This window comes from Manacus vitellinus, unplaced genomic scaffold, assembly GCF_001715985.3.
Source record: "Manacus vitellinus isolate BGI_N305 unplaced genomic scaffold, ASM171598v3 scaffold_8_pilon, whole genome shotgun sequence".
NCBI lineage: Eukaryota > Metazoa > Chordata > Aves > Passeriformes > Pipridae > Manacus > Manacus vitellinus.
The window spans coordinates 3441024-3455748 of NW_021940864.1; the positions used below are offsets into that span (position 1 = coordinate 3441024).

General features: G+C 37.0%; 1 protein-coding gene across 6 annotated transcripts in view; it reads left to right on the plus strand.

The window, feature by feature from the left end:
• Window positions 1-14725, plus strand: part of LCLAT1 (lysocardiolipin acyltransferase 1) — a 114955-nt gene that overhangs the window by 46371 nt on the left and 53859 nt on the right. For all 6 annotated transcript variants that reach the window (XM_008934800.2, XM_018085329.2, XM_018085331.1 and 3 more), the window contains one exon: window positions 7654-7800. In XM_008934800.2, the coding sequence (XP_008933048.1) occupies window positions 7654-7800 (147 nt within the window). The remainder of the gene's footprint in view (window positions 1-7653; window positions 7801-14725) is intronic.

Here is a 14725-nt window from a genome sequence, read left to right on the forward strand (position 1 = left end):
GAATATAGCTAAAGCAGCATGCTGCAGAGAATCTGTACACATTTATATTAGCATGGAAGCGTTTGTGCTGTCACAGCTACTGCCACAGGTAGGGATAGAAATGCTTCAGCATAAAGCATCTTTGTTCATGTTATGGTTGGATTTACATTCGATTCTTACCAGTAGAGGATATTGGTTTAAAAAATTAAAACTGTAACCTACTGAACTTTCTAGTGTAGCTCACGTGTCAAGTATCTTACATTAAAGTAGGCTGAAATGAGAGTTTTGAGAAGCTGTGATGTCTTCTAGCAATTCAATTGTGAGCTGTCAGACTTAATTGCCATAGAGTTGTTATCCTGTGTGATTTTTAAAGTAGAAGTTGTAAAAGTATGCTCTCTAATGGAAAACAAAATTGTTATTCCACCACTTATTCCTGGTCAAGACTCTCTTGAAGAAGTTTTAAGTGTGGAAGAAGGATTATTACTCTGAAGCAGAAATGCAGCTTAAGTTGGCTGTAACTTTACATGCCTTTTTTTTTTTTTTGGAGGGAAGAAAAGATTTAGGTGTCTATTTCCCTGCTTGTCTCTTCTAGAAAAGGCATAATAGGATTCTCCCAACTCTGTCAGGGGGGGAAAAATAAAAAAAACACAGCCAAAACTCAACTAGCCTGTGTTCCATTAAACTTTCCTTATCCTTTCTATATTATAAGGAGTTCGTTTTCTCTACACGCCTTTGCCTCTCCAAAATACACATCAAAAGAGTGAGATCAGATGCTAACCTCTCTCATTCTCCCCATTTTGTAAACTACAAGTGACAGAGAGTGGTTATTTTCTCCAAGCTCACGAAACAAGTAACAGCAGAATTAGGATGGCATGTTTTCCCAAATTACATTCATTTTTTGGAAGCATCTGTATGGCTCAGCTCATCAGGCTGGCTTACTTTTATGGTCCTTCATAGAGGAGGAGGAGGAGTGTTTGAAGAGGATGTAGGCCTATGGAAGAGATATTTCATCGCAGAATCTCTTGCCATTCCTGACTTGCAGTAAGATGACACATCCGTGGGAGAGTTTCACACTGTTTGGTAGGACCTGGGTGTTTTTCCTCACAATCTAACAACTAGAGGTTGTTTTCTTTATGTGTTTGGAGATTTTGGAATGATGTGGGGCTTTTCTCCAGGCACGTATTGGGCAAAACTCATCTTTTTTAATGCTTAGGCTTTCATGTGCTGTTTCACTGTATTGATGTATTTTTAAAATGCATTAGATAAAGCAACCTTTCAGCCATCCTAGACCCTGAAGCTTTTGCTTTAGTTTGCTTTACTTTTGAGTAATGTTATGTTATTCTGATTTTACACAGCGCATCAAATCAAATCGAATTTGAAGTATTATTTTAAGATGAATACTGTAACTAAATAGGTTTAATAGTCCTTAATGACATTTATAGCATTTTGTAAGTTGCACTAACACAATGGTAGAGTTAATCGTCTAATTGTCCATATTCTATAAAAATGGCATAATTTAGGAAACAGAATGAATATCTGAGTATGAAGTGTCCTAATAGCCTTCTTCTGAACCGTGATTAAGGGATTGAATATTGAAACAATTCTTTCCAAGAAGATTATATATCTTTGTCTGGGTTCTTTATGTACATGCATATCCTGCTACTACTGTAGTGAATTTTTCCCACATACTTTCACACATTCTGTGTGTGCGCCTTGGCTGAGAGACACCAATTCTTCAATGGAGTATCCTTTCCAGAAGATTGCACAGTTGAATTTTCACACCTAAATGTAGGCCAATGTATCTGACTAGCTTGTTGACAACATTGTTCTTGCCCTGACAGCGAAATCTTCTATTGTAAACCTTGTTTGAGGTTTATACTGGCACATCCTGTATTCTCCCACAAGAGAATGAAGCGGAACAAAGGAAATACAGAAAGCATTAATTTTTGGAAGTGATTTAAATGAACATAAAATTCAGAATAATTTCATACTGAAACAAATTCATGAGAACTATGGAGAAGTCAAAGGTAAAACTAAGTGATCAGAGCAAAACCAGAATATTTTTCTTTTTTTCAGTTACCTTAAAAATCTATGTTTCTCACATTGCTGTTTCTTGATTTGAGTTTTAGTAAGAAGAAAAGGTTTAGGCTTCACACACATTGGAAGAAATGATGTTCTGTAGAATACTTAGTAGACTACATGGTATAGACATATATGACATATATAGTCTGAACATAAACTAGACATGACCATAAAAGTAATTTTAAAACAGACATAGGTTAAAGTAATGGTCACAGTCTGATAGGGCAAGGCAATAGCAAAGTTATAGTGGTTTTTAAATAGACACCTTACAAATAGATTAAATGAAATTAACAAATAGAATGAATCAGATGTTACACTATAAAATTAGGAGCACTGCTGTGAATTTATATTCGTGAATTTTATCTCTTAGTTTATCTCTAGTTTTGTAATTTGCTCAAAGAATTCACCCAATCAGATGGTAATTGTTCAATTCATTATACTCAATCTATTAACTACATTATTGGAAATGAGCACGGGTAAAGAAAACTTGCCAGGAGCAGAGATTATACTTCCCAAGTTTGTTTCAAGAAGCATTTTTTTCTTTATTTTCCTAGTTTGTGCACTCAGATGATTACATTAAATTTAAAAAATATTTTACTTTGCTTTGGGGTTCATAAAACTATCCAGGAAAATGAAACAACAATAGTAAAATGGCCAACCCTAACTGAATTTGCAGAAAGCTGCTAATCAGTCTATACTGGTGACAGCTCAACAATGTATATACATAGGAACTTTACACCCTGACTTCCTGCATGATTTTCTGTGTGCCAACATCTTTTCCATACCTACAGATCTTTGAAATAGGGAGCATTCAGAATTGCGTGCTTGTTGCCTTGTGGTAATTTTATGCAGCAAAACATTTGGAATAACAAACTGTTAATGGGCTTAATTATTTGTATACAGTGGGATCATGAGCTTCCGAGTGATTTCCCTTATTAAGCCTAGATGTCTGGTTCCCTGATGCCTCAAAAGCCCTGATCAGGACCAGACCCTTGTGGAATACAGGCATACTGAATAAGGCTTTTTTTTTTTGACCAAGATAATAGCATGAAAAAACCAGTGAATAATACAGTGAAAGAAAACAGAGAGGATGAATTAATATAGTAACAAAATCCCATAGTTAGGCCTTTTATTTTCTACTTGTTTTTATAGCTTTGAATCATTTAATGAATTTGTTTGGAGGAGGGTTTAGTTGTTCTGTTACATTGCTATAGGAAATACATAGGTACCATTTTCTTGATGTGTATGTTTGCTTTCAATACCAGATGTAATATTCCTCTTTGAGATGTGACATTTTGGGGGGATATCTGATTTCTGAGTTTATGTACATAATATTGTGATACAAAACAAAACAAAGACCTTTTTGGGGGGCACAACTCACCTCTTTCTCTCTTTTGTTCATTGCCACCTCCATCCTTGGTATCTACTTACTTCCGAATTACCTTTGCAATGAAGACACACTGAAGAAATTTCAGCTTCAAGTGTTATTTTCTTTTAAAGGATTTTGGGGGGAGGAAAATAGAAGTGCAGGGTCTTAGAATTTAAAAAGCTTTAGACTTGGAGCTAGCATTTTTAATACAATGCTGCAAATTCTTGACCTGCGTAAGCTATAATTTGCTTTATCCCCAAGGCAGTAAAGAAATTCTTATGTAGAGCACATTTCTCTAGTTCGGTAGCAGGCTTTCCTTTTTGTGTAAGCACATTTTTTTTCTGTGTAGAATTATGTCCTGATAGAATACATATCCTTACCGTGTATGTGTTACTAGAGATTTTAAGCTGCCTTGTTTATTTTTTCAGCTCTGAAAAGTTGATTTAAAGGTCAATGTGGCTAGCTATTCTGTCTGGTAGGTTTTTGCACTGCTGTTTTGCAGTTTTGAACAAGAACTGTTCAATGTTTATATACTTTCCCAAGCAATGTTACTTATCCAAAATGTCATCTGCTGTAAGATTATTTTAGCAAAGAAATAGAGTTGCATTGTTATGGTTTCTTTAGCTTCACTCTTTCTCTGCCGTGTTTTTGTAATCAATGATTTCTCAACAATCTGCAAATCAAAAGGCAACCATTTTTCCGCAGTCAAGTAATTGCTGCCTTTCCTAGGAAAATTCCTGTTGCCCAGGAGCTCTTAGACAACCAAAAATACTGAGCAAAAAGAGCAAAATATATTTACTTTTGTTGAACAATGTGTTGACCTAAACTTAAAAGTAATTAACTGAACAGCATGTCTCACTGCAGGCTGCACGTGAGAAGGTACTGCCTTCTGCTGCTTATAAATCTTGCTGATTAGCAAAACCTTTCATCCTGCCCATTGATTTACTAAATTCCTCCCATTTCTCTGTGCATTCCCATTTGGGTCCCATGTCATGCCTTGGACTTGTTATATGTTTCTCTAGCAGCACAATGCAGACACACTGTGGAATGGAAATCAAAGCAAGAGCTGCTTTTGCTTTGTTCAAAAGCAGGCGTCTGCAAACCTGTGTGGGGGTTTTCTTTCCTGCTTGAATCTGGTGGGATGGTAAGACACATGTACAGCAGGCACTCTCCCCAACTGGTGCATGGACCAGGGTTTTGGCAGAAACCAGTATTTCATGTTTTTGTTGGCTTTCACTGGAGGCCTAAAAGCATGAGCAAATGTGGAAGATTCTTTCTTCCACTTTCATAGATGGTAAAGTAGCTTGGTGCAGTGTGCTGTGCTGGGGTAAGCCAGGAGGAAACCTGGGTCCTTTACTATTAGTCATCTATCTGTTAGATAATCTGTTCTTATTTGAACACTCAGGACTGTTTTATCTAATTAGATACATACTTAAAGATAGACAAATTCTTCCAGAACACTGAATATTATCTGTTGGAAAGGTTAGAAAATCAAACCTGTTGTTTATCTTAAAAATTGGATACCTCCCAACTCCTTTCCTACTGTTTCTTTCTTCCCCCTCCCTGACATCCTACTGTCATTACATTACTGACTCTGTTTAATTATTCATAGTCCACATATAACACTACCACTTAGAGCAGGAATGGGAAACTACTGCACTGTATCCTCTGCTTTATGCAGTTTAGTCAGGTAAAGTACCAGTCACCCAAGCAGCATCTTTTGTAGTAGCTAAAGGTATTTATAATTTGATGTTCACAGTGCTGTTGAAGAATGATAACTAGACTTTATGTGCAAGTTTCCATATAATTTAAAGCCTTGTGCTGTGTGAAGAAAGGTAGGGGAGAGGATGGTATCTGACAGTGAGTTTTTTTCCATACTCCCTCTGCTGTGGGCCAAAATCACTCTTCCTAAGGAGCTTCTGACCTGGGAAAGTATCAGCTTCTTGTTTCTCTTCTTTCAACCTACAGGCTCTGTTGCAATGGGAACACAAGGACTGAATAATTTGGGCCTGATGTGTGATACCACAGAATAAAATGGTTTAGCACAGTTAAAATTTTCCATATTCTACTTTAGGCATAGTGTCCTAGCTACATAAAATATACAAAAGGTCTGGGCAGAGAGGTAAGAATGACTGGAAAACCCCAAAACCACAGCAGAACTTTCCTAATCTGTATGTAGGAAGCCCTGATTAGTTCAATTTAAAATACTGGTTTTGTAGCATTTTAATGCCATGTATTATAGCACTAGGAGATGATTACATGCCAGAAGATAGCACAGTTAAATTATATGTTATTTTAAAGTTACTTTAAAACTTACCTTTATTTTTTTTCCCTTCAAATAATTTGTTTAAACATGGATAACCTCTGTTAATAAAGCTGTACTGATACTTCTTGACACTGCAGATGTGAGAATGTGATATGTGCATAAATGCAGATAAAATGTTGTGGTCAAACTTTAGTTTTCTTTGCAAAGGGTTTTTCACAAGTATAGCATGCAAAGTGGAAAAGATTTGCTGAGACTGCATTCTGGGCATTTCTTTTCTTAATTCATATAACTACTTCCAGTATTCAGTTATCTGGATATCATTGATTATCTGGATATCTGAGATGCATTATGTCCAGATTGCAGAAGGCATGCTGGTTATGCATGTTCTATCTGTGTAGCTGATTTAAAAATCAAAAGTATCTACCCCATGATACAGGTCACAAATCTTTAACAATACAATTAATGTTTCTAACCAACACAGAGAGATTATGCAGCTCAGTTATTACATTATCCAGGCTGAATGACTTATGAAGCTGATTTAAAAATGAGTGACTTTAATAAGTGGTTTTCTAGCATATGCTTCTTGTGAGATACTGCTATGAACAGAATAGAAAGGAATATCCCTGTAAAGAGAAGCTGAAATAAAGTGCAAGAATAACATATTGTAAGTCACCAGCAAAGGAAAAACAAGCTTTGAGAACTGTGGTGAGCAAAGAGGAGAAGGGGAAGCTTGATGTTTTCTGTTTGATGTGGAGGATCTGTCTGCAGGTTTTCTGATGAGATACAAGCTAGCCATGTACAGTGGTAAGGCAATGTCATGCTCTTCTGAGCCCTGTTTAGGGAGGGAACATCGCTGGCATGTGGTGAGACTGGAGTCCTGATTTTTTGTCCTGCTGTCTGAACTAGTGGACAGAACTGTCCATACTGTATACTATGTACTTGTGCCAAAAAAAAGCCAAGAATACTTATTGAAGATAATGGTGTATGACCCCTGAACTGCAGGCTCAGCAGCAGTTTCACTTACTTAACTGCATTACATTGTCAGTTTAATGTCAGGTTGTAAATCTTATTGTGTATTAATACAAATAAATGGATACACATAATTTTTTGCTACAATTAACTGTAAAGAAAAGCTTGGTATTTTCTTCTATGAGTAATGGAAATTATAGGAAGGTAGATGTAATAAAGCCCCCAAAGCAACAGATATTTTCTGCACACTGCACATGGTTAGTGGGCAGTGATCTCTACATAACACAGCTGTTACCCTGCAGTGCATTGCTGTAGCGATGTCCATCACCTGAGCAGATCAGAGTTGCAGGGATTAAGGATATTACAGTGAGGCCTGTGGTTTTAAATGCTTCACCTCAGAGAATCATATAATTGTTTAGGCTGGAAAAGACTTCCAACATCGTTGAGTCCAGCGTTAACCCAGGACTGCAAACCCACCACTAAACCACGTCCCTAAGCACCACATTTACATGGCTTTTAAATACCCCCAGGAATGGTGACTCAAACACTCCTCTGGGTAGCCTGTTCCTAGGAGTAGATTGACAACCTTTTCAGTGAGGAAATTTTTCCTAATATTCAATCTAAACTTCCTCTGGTGCAACTTGAAGCCATTTGCTTGTGTCCCGTCCCTTGTTTCTTGGGAGAAGAGATCGAACCCCACCTCACTACAACCTCCTTTCGTGACAGCATGGACCCTATTCTTGCTCTCTGGAAAACTTTTCTGACTCTGGTAACTTGAGTTTTGCATTTTAAATACATTTATGCATTCTTTTTCTTCCTGTCCAAAACTCTTTTTACAAATTAACTAAGTGCTCTTAATCAGTTGAGGACAGGTGGGCAGCAAATAAAAGGTGGTGTCTAACACAGTTTATAAAATATTTTGGAATAACAGACACTGTGGAAGTATAAGAGTGAAATGTTACTAAAGGTATATTTTTTTAAACTTTAGGCTGGGCAATGCAGGTTGCTGCCTTTGTTTTCATTCAGAGAAAGTGGGAAGATGACAAGAGTCACTTTGAAAAAATGCTGGATTATTTCTGTGACATTCGTGAGCCACTACAACTCCTCATCTTTCCAGAAGGAACTGATCTCACAGGTAGGCTGCATTTGTCATCTTCTCATGGAATGTTCAACATGGAAATTCTTTGTTGTTTATGGGAAGAGTTTAAAAAAGTCCAAGGCAGGAGCAAGACTTGGTTCTCATGGACAGTAGAAATTATAGTGAATAATCAAATGATGTGGTGATTCATTTGAGAGGCACAAACATATTTCCACTGAGAGACTTTGCCAGTCTGCCTGAAGGAACTTACATTTCAAAGCATCTGATGATTGAAATAATTTTTTATTGGTCAGTACTGTATATACATTGCATTAGCAAGAGTAGGTTTAAAGACCTGGAATATATCACTTGCATGTTCCCATTTCCTGTATTACTGTGGCAAAATCATATCTCTGAATGAGTGATTGGAAAGGACTAATAATTCTGTTTGACTTCTTGCCTGATGTTTTAAGAGGAGAACATGGAGATTCTTGTTTTTAGGTCGTGTAAGCAGTCTGTATCTGCCTCTACAAGAGAAATATCTCTCTAAAACAAAGGTTGACATTATCATAGGAATAAGTTTAATGAGTTTGAACCTGTACTATTAATTTTTAATCAAATATCCGGCTTTATACAGGTGTCTTATGGCATTAGTAGCAAGCTCTTAACCAGTGAAGATGACTCAAGTGCCATTTAAAGAAAACGTTGTATGAATGTTCTGTGGTGGTTCATGGCTGCAGCATGGTATGATAAGCATTATCTTTAAATAGAAAATCAATTACAATTAAGCTTCTAACTTTAAGCTCATTTAGAAGATTTTTGCTATACTTTGCATTGCAGATATTCCCAAATCATATTTTATGGCAAAGCCACATCAGTAAGTACTAGACACGGTATAAAAATAAGTAACATATTCTGCTATTTTTTCTTCTGCATTCCAAATATCCTTAAAATTGATATGTATAGTATCCTGGTGCTATCACATTGTAGGGAATTGTCATCACTTGATCAGCCTTCCTGAAAGAGGGTAAATTCATGGAACATTCTTGGACTGCTTTACATGATAACTTTTGTTGATTTGGTTATTTTTGTATCTAAAGTTAGAAAGAAGGGTGGAATTTTCTTCACTAGGAAGAGCGATGAGGCACTGGAACAGGTTTTCCAGAGAAGTTGTGCATGTCCCATGCCTGGAAGGATTCAAGGCCAGGCTGAATTGGGCTTTGAGCAACATGATCTAGTGGAAAGTGTCCCTTCCCATGGCAGGGGAGTTGGAACTGGGTGATCTTTAAGGTCCTTTCCAACTCAGACCTTTCTATGATGCTATAAAATTATCTAACTTTTTTTCATTGAATTCATGAAGATCTCCTAGCTCTAAATTATGAGGTGCAATCTTTATCTTTTTCATGGAATCAGAAGACTCCTCCTTAGAGCACTCACACTCTCTTTCTGAATAGGTGCTTCCACCTCAAGATGACTGAAAGAATGGGATTGTTTATTCCAATCCAGTTGGAATTCCTTCTAATGTCTCCCAATATTCCCCAGAGACAACAGATTTTTAAAGAACTGAGAAAGTTTTGTACTGCAACTTTAAAAAAGAAGATTTAGCTGAGGACTGAGACAGCTGCTTGTGCTGATGGGTGGTTGGGCAGCCCAGGGAGGAAGCAGTGCAGGGGGAAGGAAGGAGTGATGGATAGAGGAAACAACAGGGCACTGCTATGCTTGGCTTCTGACACATTAAACTGTCCTGCGTTTAGCAGTCGTGTCTTGCCATCAAGTACTGAATGCCACCTTGATTTGTGCATAAAAAGATGTCTAGAGACAGGCAAAACCCTGGGATTTTTTCTGTGGAAGTAAATAGCTCTCCCTATCTAATTGTCTTCACAGGAAACATTACCTCATATATTTAAAAATATTATAAGAGACCAGGAAAAATCCCTTGACAAGCTAGTCCTGACCAAGCAATAAATTTATGCCATGTGAGAATGCTAGAACATAATAATCTATTTTATGTAACATTTTGAAAAAGTGATTTGCAAAAAACTTATGTTATTGACCTGTTAAGACCTATTGCAAAGTGAGCAATGGGAGAGACTTGAATGAGAAATAAACTGTGGTTTTGTTCTGAACAGTTGCTCAAAATTCTAGGGAACATTTTGCAGAAATAGAGGCAATGACTTTTGTTTTCTGACCAAATTACAAAACTGCTAATTACTTCTGAAAACAGAATTTTTCTGGTGCTTAAAATGAAAAATAACATTCTACATGCACTTCACTGAAGAGCAGAATTGCTGTGCAGCTCTGTGCTGCTGTCATTTTTTTATCCTCTCTGTGGCCGCATGGCAATGATAGATTTACTCCTCTTTATAGGAAATTGGACAATATTTTCAGGTATTCAAGAATGAAAGATTTCAAAGAAATGTAAAGTATGACTGTATTTATGCATGGGCCAAAGGCTGACTTCATGTTGGTGAAGTACTTTGCAGTGGAAGATGCTACATGAATAAATTTTAGAAATAGTAAAGTCATGAACCCTGAACATTGTATTTGCAGACTGGATGAATAGGGTCTGAGGTAATAATTATATAATTATATACTTATTTCTGATAGGTTGGCCATCTTTTTACTCTGGAGTACTTGAAGGTTAAAGCTAAGTGCATCAAAGGTATTTTATTGTAATTGCTTCAAAAGAAGCCCTCAGCAGATGAACATATAGCCAGACTTTCTGAAGCCCTAAAGAAAACAAAGCAACCATAAGTCTCCTGCTTCTGGAAAGCTGGAATACGACCCACCATATTGCCTATTCTTTTGTTTTTCTTGGTGTTCCTTAAAAAACTGTTTGTAGTAATTCTTCAGAAAGCAATGACAGAAAAAAAAAAGTTGCTGTATTGCTCTGCGCCTGGTAAAGCCTCATTTCCTATGGATTTGTGTCTGCATCCCTGTTCATGGTCTCTTTTTCACTCCAGCTTCTCCTTTTTCCTTGTGTTTCCTTCTGTGTGACATTTCCTCCACAAAGCTCTTTCCACTGTCTTGGCAAGAGGCATCACGTGCTGTACTCGTGTTACCTGATGGGCTGCTGCATGCTGTGCTGAAAGCCCTGACAGATTGAATACCCATGGAGCCTTCCCTGGCTTTTCCCATTATTAGGATCTCTACTCTCAGAAGCTTCCCCTTCACTCAGCCACTGTTTTTTTCTAAAACTTCTGCTGGGCTTAATCATCTTTGAATCTCTTGTCCCTGATAAACTTTGTTTGCAGGTGGCAATAGCTTCAAAAGTTAAGGGGAGCAAACAGGTGGACAGAGTGTGATTGCACAGACCTTTTTTCCTTGAGGAACAGCTGAAAAGCATGTAGGAAAGCTAGCTAGAGCTCAGGTTTTGGCAGGAATGTTGTCTTGTGGATGACAGAAGGTAACAATAACTGCAGTTGGATTTTTAACTTTTCTAGTAAATTTGTAGTACAAAGAATACTGTTCAAAAGCACTGGTGGGGGTTGATCTAATGTGTAATAGTTTCAAAATAACCCAAGTAAGGACAATTACTTAATTTTTTCTTAAAATTGTGAGCCAGTGTAGTTTTTCTCACTTTTATGCAAACCTCTAATAGATAAATGAGGGTTTTAGTTATTTATTTATTAAGATAGACTTTGGGAGTTCTCATTTATTCTTTCACTGTCTGGCACTAATATAATTTGAGGGTACTTGAAGTCATAGAAGTTCATACATGCTTTTATCATGTACATGCATCATTTTATCATTTTTCTTTTATCCCAAGTGGAATTAAAGGAAAAGGCAGTAGTTAATAGTCAAATTTCAGTGCTAGTAGAAAAAAGTAGTAGTTGAGAGTTGTTCAGAAGTACTTGTATTAAAGTTGTCCAAATCAGTTTTCAAATAGGATGATGAGGAAAGTTTACAATTCTTTTGGGTAACACCCAGCAAAATACATCAACCTGGATGGTGTTGACTCTGTAAAAGTAAGTGAGCTTGTTTGTTTGAGAGGAGCTAATGCTGCATACATATTTCATAGGGAACAAACACTTAGCTTTTCATTGGGAATAGATCTTGGAGTTTTAGATCCAAATATGCTTCAGACTCAGATGAATGCAGCTGTTACTGCATTATGGCTTTCATCATAAAAGTGATGAAATCCTGGGGATCTTTGTTTTAATTCAAAATTAGCTCACAAACTAAAAATGTAATTTGACTTTAAAAAAATTAAATTTGTTCACTTTTCCCACTAGTTTTCAGGAGCAAAAGGCAATTTAACTTCTTAAAATCTGTAACTCAAAAATCAAGAAAATGTGTTAGCATCAGCTCTTCCTCCAGTTACTTTAAATGAAATTCTGAAGTGTGGTGTTTCGAGAAAGCTTTTTCAGTAATTTTAAAATGTGATAAATGGGATTTGCCCACATGATTTGGAGATAAATGAGGAAAAAAAATGTAATCACATTAATTACCAAAGGCAACACAGGAGCAAAAAAAAGTAAGATGTTTTGGCCAGAATCCTTAAAATCTTGTACTTTTGTGTTGTTTGACAGTCACTCTGCAGAAATGTTTAAATACTCAAATAAATTGGACTACTTGCACTTGTCACCACCATCCTAATGAATGTATGCTCTGAGGGGCTGCAGGTATTAGCTGAAGGAGATGGGAGAGGAGAGGCAAGTCAGTGCAAGACCTGAGTAGACAGACCATGAAGCATTTTTAGGCATATTTAACTTTTTTTTATTCTTTCATCTGTGAATGTTATAATCTGGCCAGCAGACCAATGAGGGATCTGTGTTAAGTTTGGCAGCGCTGACAATGTAGCCTGGTCCGCTGGTTAAGGGATTTTAAAGAGGTGTTTGTTGTATGAATTCCCTCAAGTTGCAGAGGATGTAAAAATGGGTTTCTGATTTCCTGGATCAGTTTTCTAACTTCTGGGTTTTGTGTAATGAGGAGCATCGCATGTTCTGTGCCTTTTGTTGAATCCATTTCTGAGCAGCTGACTTGCTCTCAATTTCCCCCCAGGGCTTTTTGGGCACAAGGATCCCATGGGCATAAAGGTGCTTCCATCGACTGACATGATGGCAGTCAGAGTATTTGTTCATAAGTAATAGTAGAGTAAGAAACTGGGTTTTTTCAAATGCTGAGACTAAAGGGAGAGGGAGGAAGGGCATTATTCTTAGGTTTTTTGTAGAGTGAAGGCATATCCTACCCTTGCTTTCAGTATGGCATCAAAACCCATTGACCTTCCTGACTTGCTGTAATAAATAATCATGTTTAATGCACAAAGACCTGTGGCTTGATAGTTGTTAGGAAGGGAAGAGGGAGATGATTTTTCCAGATGACACTGATCATTGTGTTAGCTGGGAGCATTACTCTAGTTCTAAAATCCCATTGCACTAGGGTAATGCAAAAGGGGAAGGGAACAGTCTCTGTTATATAAAACTTACAATCCAGAGGCAAGACAGGGATACAAATGTCAGGAAATAGCTGAATAGTGTTGGCCAGGGTGCTGATGTCCAGCTGTTCACACGTTTTTAGAATGGCAGTGTAGTAAAGGGAAATTTGGAAGATGTTTAGCAGATGTTTACAGTGAGTTCTTTCCAAGTACAGGGAGGTGCACTAAGAGGAGGTTTGAAGATGATTGTTTCAAGGCAATGGGCACTGGAGGTCCCAAATCTTTTTTAGCAGTATCAATTAGGTCTTACTCAGAGAATGAATGTACCCATTCACTCTTTGGCTTTCCTGTGGTTCAAGTAGGAGTGTTTTACAAACACCGAGGAATTCATTTTCATGCTCCCTCTGAAGCAAAGTGCTAGTGAGCAGACATAAGGAGGTAGTTTTTCTGAGTGCTCATTAACTGTGTGCAGTTTGAGATGCTTAAGAACTGCTTGACTTTATGTAGATTTATATGGCACTTGTGTCTCAAAGCTCTGATTGACTTGATTTGCAGACTGTAAGTTTTCCACAGTGAAACCCCAATTTGGATATGCAGAAAATGAAGAAGATTATACTTCTGTCCTTTGGAAACAACAATACATTAGCTTAAGAACTTTGTGATAAATTAATTTAAAAAATTTTACTTGAATCACTACAGAATCTGGAAAAGAACTCTTGATTTGAATATTTTTTTATAGCAACACTTGGTCATCAGTGTAATTTCTTAAAAAATAAAGAGTTTTAGTTGTTGAACTAATACAAGTATTCCTAAGAGATAAAACCTGGCTTTTTGCAGGAACATTTAATAATTACCAGATTACTGCTGCCATTCCAAGTCTTTCCCATTGCTCACTTTGCAAGTTTTGCCATTGCAATGGGAATGCAGAAGGCAAGTCCCCTTCACTGATCCAGAATGGTCCATTTGCAGTATTGATTGGAGTAGTAGTCAAGGAGACAAAAATAGATCCTCTGACCATGTGGTGAAAGACATAATGTATATGTCCAAGGGAAGATAAGTTACATAGCCAAGTATAATTTTAGTGTTTCACACGTTCTGTAATTTTAGCAATGCTTTTTGAAGTTGTAATATTTTTCAAGTATTTGTACATTTTGGCAATTTGGCAAGAATTAAATATTTGGATTCTCTTTGCTGAATCACTTGCTTGGCTACTGTGCAACAGCTTTCCTCGAAATCACATGGTCAGGAAATCTGTGCACTCAATCTTAAGGGTTATATATATGAAAAGCAGCACCATAATGCTTGGAAACAGTAGATCACAGGGAAAAAATACTCAGTACGCTAATATAGCATTTATTAATTGGTAGATAATCTTTTGGGGGGGGCACCCACATTTCTTATGAATAGAGCTCGTGTAATTTAGGGAAAAAAAGGATGCAGGAATGTTGCATTACAGCAAAAAGGAAATTTCTCACTACTGTTGATTTGTTCACTTACGCTGCTGTGCCTTTATAGGAAAAAATTATGAGGATTGTAAGGGGAAGGATTTATCTCTATCACTTCTGTTAGATTATTAAACAGCAACATGTTTTTCATTACTTTATC